At 37.7% G+C, this 10372-nt stretch overlaps 2 protein-coding genes across 3 annotated transcripts; both read right to left on the bottom strand.

Annotated features, from left to right (window-relative positions):
• Positions 1–474: 474 nt before the first annotated feature.
• LOC140873478 (uncharacterized) lies at positions 475–4119 on the bottom strand. 2 transcript variants are annotated; one of them, XM_073276601.1, is made up of 4 exons: positions 3241–4119; positions 2155–2586; positions 1165–1471; positions 475–827 (listed from the first exon to the last, which is right to left on the bottom strand). In XM_073276601.1, exons 1-4 carry the CDS (start codon positions 3739–3741, stop codon positions 685–687), a joined length of 1383 nt encoding a protein of 460 aa, XP_073132702.1. In that variant the 5' UTR covers positions 3742–4119; the 3' UTR covers positions 475–684. The 2 variants fall into 2 exon arrangements, with proteins under 2 accessions (XP_073132702.1, XP_073132703.1); XM_073276602.1 differs by lacking the exon at positions 2155–2586.
• Positions 4120–4573: 454 nt separating this feature from the next.
• LOC140873449 (lipoxygenase 6, chloroplastic) lies at positions 4574–10336 on the bottom strand. Its single transcript, XM_073276564.1, has 10 exons — positions 10231–10336; positions 9640–10030; positions 8324–8601; positions 7966–8203; positions 7528–7857; positions 7299–7384; positions 7110–7217; positions 6309–6610; positions 5893–6159; positions 4574–5560 (listed from the first exon to the last, which is right to left on the bottom strand). Exons 1-10 carry the CDS (start codon positions 10237–10239, stop codon positions 4801–4803), a joined length of 2769 nt encoding a protein of 922 aa, XP_073132665.1. The 5' UTR covers positions 10240–10336; the 3' UTR covers positions 4574–4800.
• Between the last annotated feature and the right edge of the window lie 36 nt (positions 10337–10372).

The following is a 10372-nucleotide window of genomic DNA, read 5'->3' as shown; positions in this document are numbered from 1 at the left end:
ATTCAATTGCAACCAAAGATCTGAGAGTTTCCGTAGATGCACAAATTAAAATTTTTGTATGGCTGCGGACGTGAATAATTTAGGATTGTGAATGAATTTAGTCGAGTTTTTTAGTTGGTTGATTCTTATCTGAAGTTATCGAACTCAAGAGTTAATGTGTTCAAATATTTTTTCAAGACTAGTTTCATAATCTTAATGTTCAAACAATAGTTTAGTTCGAAAACAATGGTTTAGTACGAAATTTGAATAGCTGGAGCATGCTTCGAACATTTCGAGTTCGACTCGAACATCGTTTCGAGCAGAAAAAATATTAAAATTTCGGTCGTTCAACTTGAATGTACTTAATTCAAGTTGAACTCAAGCTTTAAATTTTTATTAATATTCAGCTCGGTTTGTTTCGTTTACCCCAAGAATAGTTTGCAGTTTGCACATAGTTCCTTGTATCAAACCCATAATTCCCTAACAAAGTTTAAATAATAGTAAGAAGGAAAATAGACTTGCCTTGTGTACCATAAACCTTCAGAATAGGTACTTTGTACAAAGATGTTATGCTACAGAGCAGCTGTGAAAATTGTAGGCAATATACAAAAATTCTTTCCCGATGCTTTTCAAGAGCAAGATTGGCTTGTTTACTAACTCGAGTACGATTATGAAATAGCCATGTTTACATGGTCTATATATATACTAGACTGAGGGGATTACTATTGTCTTCCCCAGAACGAAGGTGACTAGTGACAGTTCGAGAAAGAATATAGTATTAATGAGACCTCGATCAACTGTCCATCCGAATATGGTGATTCCTCCGGGATTAGCCTGCAGATATATTACTGCACATGCAGTGTAAATAACCAATTCATTTCAATAAGAAAATGTTTGCAGTAGCATTCTGTTAGAAATTAAACAATATGATGATATATGTTAGATATGAGTCTATCAGTAAATAAGATTTCAATGATATTTATCTCCGTTTTTTGGAATCATCATGCCAATCTATTTTTCACGTATAGACAGAGCTGATGAATATAATCTCAAAGTGAGAAATATCAACATAGTTTAGCCATTTGGTCATTATGTCATTGATGTAGGTCGATAGAGACATAAACCAATTTTGTTGTGTCACATTCTCTATGAGTATACTTGTACCTTTTCGAATTGAACACATACCTAGAGCAAGCCGTTTGTGGTGTGAAGACATGTAAGAGGCAAGCTGCATATTCGTTGGTGCTGCAAGGAAATCGAGGGACTCCAAGTCGCTCTCTGAGTAGTCAATATGGAAAGAACTTGACTTACTTGCGGTTCCCAAACTCCCCATGCTATTTGAATATCTCGTTAGAGATGCTTCATTTGCACCGCAGGTAACCAAGGCGTGCCATCTACTAGCTAATGCTCCAATACCTTGGGCTCTGTGGGAGATTTTTGCAGCAGCATTTAAACAAAGGATTATACCCACCACTTGAACCAGTGAAGACGCCTGCGCAGTTTAACAGGCAGGAAAAGTCAACCTCAGCAGACAAAGCAAAGCTAAATGCAATGGCGAGCCTGTGAATTTTGATGAGGGAGTGAACTTACGGTTGTGGTAGGATTGATAGGTTTGGATATAACTACTGATTTATGTCAAAGGAGTTCAAATGACAACCATTAGCAGAAATTCCAAACATTCCAAAAGACAGCTTTCAGAAGCGTTGGTTTAAAATTTGCAGCAAAACATTCACGATGTAATTGAATGACAAATTTTAAATCCATGAAGTTCAAATCCATAATCTAAATGCAACCCACTAAGGCAAAACTTCCAATCTATAAAAACTATAGTTGCTAAAAGTGTAAACTGCATGCTACACATCCGTTCAATGCCATATGTGCCTTAGTGGCTCAATGCGTACTTCATCATTCTCTCAAAAGTCTTTGGTTTCTACCTGAGAAGAAATTTCGATGCATATACTATTTCATTCATCAGTATGATAAAGACACTCGTGTTGCCTGGCCGTGTGGCTACCAAGAGAGATACAAATAAAATATGTAGAAACTTTCTTTTGTAGGAGACTTCTGCTAGTTGACCTCCACTGAATTTGCCCCCGAAATAACAAGGAATCCGAAATATCTCCGAATTCCAAGAATTCAAGAATCGAAGAACAAGAAGAAACTAGAGGAACTTACTGCAAAATCACCACCATTGATGAAAGTGATGATTCCATTATATCCGGTGGTTTGGAACAAAGTCAAGAACTGGCTTATGGTCACTATCAGAAATTGCAGGAGGAGACATATTCGGAATCTGTGGCTTATTTTTGAGAGGTAATGACGGAGACGAGCATGCTCTTGTAGCAATACTAAAACATCGGATTCTCTTTCTAAAAGCTTCCCATAGTCCTCGAAATGTATAATTTGCAATTTACAAACAACATGGAACAGAATGCAGGCCGAAAGAAAGATGGTAGTCACGTATGTCCAAGAAAATACAAATGCTAACAGAATAGCAGCAGAATGCCACCTCGACTCATGATGAACATACATAATTCGAATGATTTCACGAGTAGCCTTTAGAAGGAAACATGGCAGCACCCAAAAAAATAGTAAGCGCACAGAATCCTGCAAAAGCAGAGAAGATCCTTTTGAACTTATCAGAATTTGAAAGTCATGTGAAACAATCACTTGAATCATCATCTCTTCGGAGTGTGATGGAAATCCAGCTTTAGGAGTTCAAGAAACAGCGGGAAAAAAAACAAACCAACCACGAAACCAAAAAGGTAGAATGCAAATGTCAAGCAGTTGTACAAAAAACTGGTTTATAAAAAAGACCATATATATAATCATGAACTTCTGATTAATGGTAGAAATCGTACATGATATTAAGATCAACATTTTTTTTAACAGCCGAAATATGTGGTCTTGGACCTAACCTAGCCAGTTGAAGAAGTAAGCATCCTTATATTCAATCATCTTGCATTTACTCCATCAACCAGTTATTACAGAGGATTTACTCCATCTGGGTTCAAGTCTAATCCAGCATCCTTATATTCAATCATCTTGCATTTTAATTCTCGAACGAACAAAATAGGCACATTCAAAGAAACACATTGACCTCAAAACAGGTACCGTTTCACATTCTGAAATGCGATTCTTTGACCCACCAAAATACAAAAACTTTTCACGCTTTCGAAAAAATACAAAAATTCAATCTACCCCTGATCCCACAGTCAAATTCACAAACACGTGCAAGCATTGTGATACAGCAGTACTTACTGAAATCTTCCTCGCGTATTGCTCATTAAACCTCTCGACATGCCCACTGTATCTATCAACGAACAGAAACTTCCTAACACCGTACTTTCTCAAGTTGTGCGAAACGCAAACCAAGGATGCAGCAGCCAAACAAGCCTGGCAAATGATAATACCGATTTCAAAATTCTTAATTTGACCCTTTTCACACCCGTTACAATTAGAGAGCTCCAGCATCACCACTGGCAGCAAAACTCCAATTACCAAGAATGCACCCCAAGAAAGCAAAAAACTGAGGACCGAAGACTGGTTAAACCCCAACAAAGAGAGGAAAAGCCCTAATCTGTAAAGGGTTTTATCCAAAACAACTTCTTGATCATTTCCGCGATCAGATTCTTGGGTTTCTTCTGGACCTATTAGTAGGGGGATGTTTACTTGTGGGTCTTCTGGACCTTTTAGTAGAGGGTGGTTTACTTGTGGGTCTTTTGATTCCTCCACTTGTATATGAATATGCGCGTCAGCCATTGACAGAAAAATGGGAGCTTTTTGAAGTTATTCAAAAATCAATCTAACATTTGACAGGTAAGAAAAAGGTGAGGAGAAGTAATAAAAAATATATATATATACACTGCAAAAGGACAACCATGAGATCCTATGGCCAAACGTCTCGTAGGCTTTTTCCCTCTTCAAAAAGGCTTTTACTTTATTCATTGTTGCACATTGACATTCATTTGGCCCTTTGCTGGATAACCACGTTTCATTCAGTAGTTGGCAATCATGCATATTCATTATCTTTCTCGTTTCATCTATCACATGATATTTTTTTTATTATATGCATATTGCATACCCTGATTGTGCTACTGCTACTCACAAATAAATGAATAGGGTAACCCATGGGAGGAAGGACATACCGTCCATTCTTGTTATATTATACATCTTTTTTATTTCTTACCGTACTACCAATCGACGTGTTAGGCAATCTAATTTTGGAGCAAAGAAAAGCCTTTAATTGATAACTAAAAAGAATGATAGTTTTCTTTATATACCAAAAAAGTGTATATTATTCACTTCCATTTGGAAAAAAAAAAATTTGAAAAGGTATGAACATGAGAATTTGTATTTAAATAAAAGAATGGGGTATTTTTAAAATAAATAAAATGTCAAGCACTTGAGGAGTGCAATGGGATACCATGCCCCTGGTCCCATGAAGAACACCACAAATACAAACCAGATGAAAATGATTTGTTTCTGGAATGATTAATGACCACAGTTATACATAGCTCATCATTCTTCGTTTGTCAATTAGTTTTAATTTAATAATGTGCTAGCTAGGTAGCTGTGGTTGGATAAATAAACCTTGGATAAAAGGTTGTAGTATCACATATAAGAAACGAAGAGACATCGAAAACAGGGAAATATTCAGCGAACCCTGACAACACAAAATAAAAGAGACCATTGCACTTCATTGAAAGGTTTCCTGTCTCCTCACAACCTCACAAATACACAACCAATCATGAAATCTGCCCAAGGGAACAGGCAAGAAACCATCTAGAATGAAAAAAAAAATAGCGTGAAAAGATTTCCTTAGATGGAAATGCTATTAGGAATTCCTCGACCAGTTACTCCAGGAGTCGAAGAAGGCAAAAACAACTCGTACGGGGGAACACCAGCACCACATCTATTCTTCAAATTTACGTTCTTGTTTCTTTGATGAATTATCCTTTCAATCTCATCTAGTTTCACACGGAATGCTTCAAAAAGTTTTTGAACTTCAGGATCAGTATGGGGGAGGCTGTGAATCCGGTGCAACTCATTGATGTACTCTTCGTCTGGAGAATGAGTTGATAATGCGTCCTGTACTGCCATAACTTTAGTTGCCTGAAGTTGAGTTGGCAATGAGGTCATGAACGCGTATTCAGGATCCTTCAGGAATTTTTCATACTCAGCATCACCTACTCGAGGGATAAGTTTTCGCATGAGTGTGGGACGGTTAGGAGGGTACCCTCCGAATGGATATTGTCCAAAGTTTACTGCTGCATGCTGGCCAGAAGCAGTCCAAATGATCGTTGAAAGTATCCCCGAAAGATCATCTTGAGTCATTAGATTTGGCCACCAGGGCTCGTTCTTTTTATTGGGGTGTCCCTCGTTCTTGATATCATTCCACCACGCTTGAAGCTCGATGTCAGATGTGATGGAATTTGGCTCGGAGTAGTAGTGTTCAACGTAAGATTCCACCATTTCTTTGATGGCAGACCAAATAAGAAGTCCATCTGCTGCGTAAGGATAGTCTTCAATCACAAGTTTGACACCACCAGGTACTGATGGATCCTCAACAGCTATACCCCTTCAAAACACACCACTTTAAATTTCAAAAACATTTTCTATATCATATAATTATGAATCAAAATAAATATTTTATAATTAAATGTGATATCCTCAATGCCGATAATATCTTTGATATTTCCATATAAAAGAAGATAGATCTTTAATATACTTGTACTGTTAACCATTTCCGCAATGTGTCATCGATGTAGGCCCTGATGGCCGAACAATCTAATTCCAGTATGTTTTGTGTGCTCTCTTCAATTTATTTTTAACTCCAACAAAGGAAAGAAAACAATTAATCAGATAACTATGAAGCATAACATATTTTGACACGCACGAAGAAAGTTTTACCTTCCAAGTAAATCCGCTGGTAATGATTCCATGTCAAACCGCCACAAATTTTTATAGGCAGTTGAGCTTATTTCCATGGCATATTTTCCTGGGCTGAAACAAGCTTCAATTACTCCACCCCCATTTATTAAATTTTGCCTGGCAAGGGCATTTATTTCCATGGTATATCGCATATGGGGATGAAGCAATTTATACACAGGATGCATTGAGCTAAGCTGCCTATGTGTAGCAATTATATAAGGTTCCACACATGCGTGAGTCTTCAGCCTGAAAAATCTCATTCCAGTATAAAAAAAACGGCCAGTCTGTCAATTGATATGCCAAAAAGAAGCAAAATTTTGTGTATCGTCTAGGCTATAGAACACCAGATTCAAAAGAATCTAATATTCAAACGACTATGAAACTATCAGGCTTACCAGTGATAAACTAGTTGATGGACTCCTGCATCATTTGAACAAACATGTGCTTTGGCTAGCTTCCAAATCCAGTGAGTAGTAGCATCATGTCCATGAGTGAAAACATACTTGTTCCTAGGCGATGAAGCTGTAGGAGGAAGTGAAAGCTCGATGATAATTGGATTGAGAATGCCATCGGGGGTATAGTAGAATACTGTTCTTGACGCATAAGCTTTTCTATCTGGTAAGGAGTTTATCTTCTCTATGAATGGCAACAGTATGTCATGATAATCAAGTATAAACAGTTTCATGTCCTTGATAGCCTGCATTAGACAAAAAAGGGAGCAGTGGACCAAAAATGTGAAGATGAGCAAAAGAATCGGGAAAATAAGAATGATTCTATATTCAAATTTTGAAGAGCAACTACTCAAGACATTTATTCAGCCACCGAAAATTGTAGAACTAAGTGCTTATCACTTTTTCCCAACAGTTATAGTTATGGTAAAAGTACAACCCATATATTTTTTAAATTACATAGCGATTAAACACTACAATTCGATCACTATACAGCATAGGTAATCAGATAGGCCAATGGGATGGTTGCCGCTCCCAAATAACTGCAACCAAAACCATTCATTTTGTAGTTGTTGAAATTCCCATATCCCATTACAAAAACTACTGAAACTTTGTGAGAAGTCCTGAATGGTAAAATTTTACTGAAATAAATCATTTAAAACACATCACAATACTGTAATTTGTTCTCGAACAGTTGAGATATGAAACTGCCTATGTAATCAACACTTTGATAAGTGAAAATTTTACCTCTTCTACAGATACGTCACGAAGTTCTCTCTCTATCAATTCCTTGGTGATAGCGGACTCTGGATGGCCGTATGTTGCAGGATCTAGTTTACTCAAAATTGGAAGTTCCTGCCAATAATTACTGCCCTTCACAACTCTCCTTCAGTAATTGATTATCAAGTAAAATCAGGTAATAACTATACAATCTACCTTTAACAACTCAATAGTAACAGGGTTCACCCCAGCTAAAGCTTGACGAGCGAACTCCATATCACGCAGCCATGAAAATCTGTCTCCTGCAGAGGGTGGGTTGGGGGGGGGGGGGGGGGGGTGGAATCTCTTCTCTGGTTAAAATTCAAAAAATTTTTACTTAAACGAAATTTCTAACTCTTCAAAATCCATTGAAAATGATAAACGATGTTAAGTATCAAGTGATTACGCTTTATAATGGCTGGTATATCATACTTCAGTAGCTTGTCACCAACAGTGAACATTTGCCTCATTACATTGTTCAGCTTATTCGTTTTCCCTTGTAACTCCTCTTCGTCTTTCAAGACAACACCATCAAAATACAGCTTATCTAAGTCAGAAAAGTTGGTGAAAGGAACATCCGAACTTGATAATGTAGCAGCAATTAATGGTATCAGGTTGTGGAACAACGCCTTCAACCTTCCAGCTGAAAATGAGTTCTGCTTGATCTCCTCAAATGTTTCATCTCGAGGAACATAAACTGGATGTGGTTTTTCGATTCTTGTCTCGGTGTAAGGATCTGATTGGAAGCAGAAAAACAATTTGAGAATGCTACTGTATTAAATGACTTGTCTTGGTAAATAAAAAATGAGGGGGGGAAAAAGAAGAGAGAAACAGAGAACTGGACCTGTTTTAGTTGGTTTTCTACCAGTTCGACATCGTCTGGGATAAGGCCATTCTTTTGTACCAAACACCGGCCTGGCTAAATCTTTACTCTTATCAGGATTACCCAAATCATTGTAATTATCATAATCATAAATTCGATCATGAAGTTTCCTCTCCCGTTCCTTGCTCCCACGAAGACTTATTAAATCTTCACTTCGAAGATCTCTAATGCCAGCTGGGGTATGAGAAGGCAGATATGCCTATAGCAGTTAAAAATAAAAAAATAAAAAATAATTGGCATCAAACAGGTTAATCATGGTTGCTCAGGAGCATGTTTTTCAAGTACACGTCAAGTCATGTATTTGAGATTTGCTTCTTACCTGATTCTTGAATATAATCCTACTCTGAGGATTATCTTTTCTTGAATGGATCCATGTGTCAGAGTGGAAGAATATGGGACCGTTGCTGAATCCATGAACCAAAATTTCCATCAAGAGAAACTCTTTGTCATGGTGATTTGTAACGAGAATAGCTCCAGGATCTCCGAAATCACGTGGAACTGTCAAATCAGCACCATACTCGACAACATAGGGACTGTCTGATAGCTTTGGCAGCCAACCCCTTACAAAAGACTCAACACTCTTTCTTGATTTGGTCTCTGATTTAAAAAAACAAAAACAAAAACACCTGTGACTTATGATTGTAGGAAAATCCATAAAAATAAAATAAAATAAAACACTCAGAAACAAAATCATCAATCAAACAAGTTGAAATAAAGCTAATGCTTCTTGTTAAATTGCAAACCACCATGATTCAACAATTGTCATTTATCAACAGGTAGATAAATGCAAACGAAAAAGAACGGTATCGAGAAAGAAGATGAGGTTCATGGCCAAAGGAGTACCCAAAAGGGTAGTAAAAGGTGTGCCCCTCGAAGAAATAATTTCTACCCTCGTGTCTAATTTTTCTCTTTCTCAACAAGCCCAACAGCGGAACCATCCATAAATGAAAGCCGAGAGCAAGGCTCCATGGGTACTCGATTCTTCAACACTTCGTCAAATTTGAAGACAAGTTTGAAACTAGACTCTTAGACGTTTGTTTGAGACCATAAATAGATCTCTGAAGTTTGCATACCTTATGCTCACTTCAGATGATAGCGCTTCCTTGAAGGTCCTTGGATCACATCCATGGTTAGACTCATCATGGCCCTCTTCAAGAGGACCATACCTCATAACCTCATAGGTGGTGTACGTTGCTATTATTAATTTGCAATGATTCCTTGGTAAATTAGCTTGGACGTCAAGAGATACGGGGAAAGCCCAGGGATTGAGGCGTACAGTTGTAGTAGGCTGATATAAACTTTCCTTCCAACCCCTCCGTAATTCGAATCATATGAATGAGATCTTTGCACCAATATAATCAAATTTCTCGAATCCCAACATCATTCAAATAATTCTAGGGGAAAAGAACATAATACACTGCAGAAAGTGTCAACAGACCAAATCATAGTCATCCTAGCTAGCAGCTAGAAGACCAGTAGCTAGAATATCCAAAACCTTTGTTTTCCACCAAAAATCGATAAATCCAGAGGACCCATAAGCATAGAAAATCATTACATTATCTTGAAAAACGAGTAAAATGGTGGACAAAACTATGATAAACTATGATAAAAATGAAGAAGTGGACCAAAACTGACCAGGATCAATATCCTCGCTGATGAGCTGAATTGAGATTCCTCTACCCATTCCATTCATTAAAGCTTCCCACTGATCTTCCATCCTATCAGTCAACTTCTGTTTCATCTTCTTCCTTATTTTGATCACCGCCCTCACATTTATTCCTTCACTGCTCGAAGAAGATGCCAAAGACCCATCATTCTCCCAATGCTTATCTGTTGTTCCCACACGAGACTTAGACTTGCTATCCCCACTGCTGATCACTGCCTTAACAGGTCCAAGAATCACCCTTGGCCGGGACCCAGAAAAGATATCGACTTTCCCAGCTGGTCTCCAGTGTTTCCCGGCGCCGGGATCGATTCCGAGTCGCCGGAGATTAAATGATTGCGCTTGTACGTGAGCTTTCAACATCTTTTGTGTTTTTTTTTTCACGACAAAAAAAATTCAAAGTTAGAAGCAGTAGGCAAGATTGCTGTTTTAATCGTAGAATGGGCTCGTGTGTATTTATTTATTTTTTTATAATAAGCAAGGATGGTGTGCGGTACTATAATATTGGTGTGATCTTGAAGAAAGTGAACAATCGTTAGTTTTATGTATATCACAATACTTGCCTCCATCATCGTCTGCGAGATATTTCCTCAAGCTCCCCCTGGAAAAAAAATATACAACTGCTATTGTTATTATTCATTTATTTCTTGTGTATATATCTTACCATTCAATAGACCATCGGCCCCGTATAAAAACCGATTTGAT

Source organism: Henckelia pumila, unplaced genomic scaffold (assembly GCF_033568475.1).
Source record: "Henckelia pumila isolate YLH828 unplaced genomic scaffold, ASM3356847v2 CTG_601:::fragment_2:::debris, whole genome shotgun sequence".
Lineage (NCBI taxonomy): Eukaryota > Viridiplantae > Streptophyta > Magnoliopsida > Lamiales > Gesneriaceae > Henckelia > Henckelia pumila.
This window is presented reverse-complemented; position numbering and strand designations above follow the sequence as displayed.

What these genes read in the sequence shown, in the direction of transcription:
- LOC140873478 (XM_073276601.1), bottom strand. Translation starts at nt 3,741, where the DNA reads ATGGCTGACGCGCATATTCATATACAAGTGGAGGAATCAAAAGACCCA. An exon ending in AATACGCGAGGAAGATTTCA is followed by an intron (nt 2,587 to 3,240) that starts GTAAGTACTGCT and finishes CTGCTTTTGCAG; the next exon opens with GATTCTGTGCGCTTACTATT. An exon ending in TCAATGGTGGTGATTTTGCA is followed by an intron (nt 1,472 to 2,154) that starts GTAAGTTCCTCT and finishes TAAACTGCGCAG; the next exon opens with GCGTCTTCACTGGTTCAAGT.
- LOC140873449 (XM_073276564.1), bottom strand. An exon ending in GGATTATATTCAAGAATCAG is followed by an intron (nt 8,204 to 8,323) that starts GTAAGAAGCAAA and finishes TAACTGCTATAG; the next exon opens with GCATATCTGCCTTCTCATAC. An exon ending in CCAGCGGATTTACTTGGAAG is followed by an intron (nt 5,561 to 5,892) that starts GTAAAACTTTCT and finishes TGTGTTTTGAAG; the next exon opens with GGGTATAGCTGTTGAGGATC.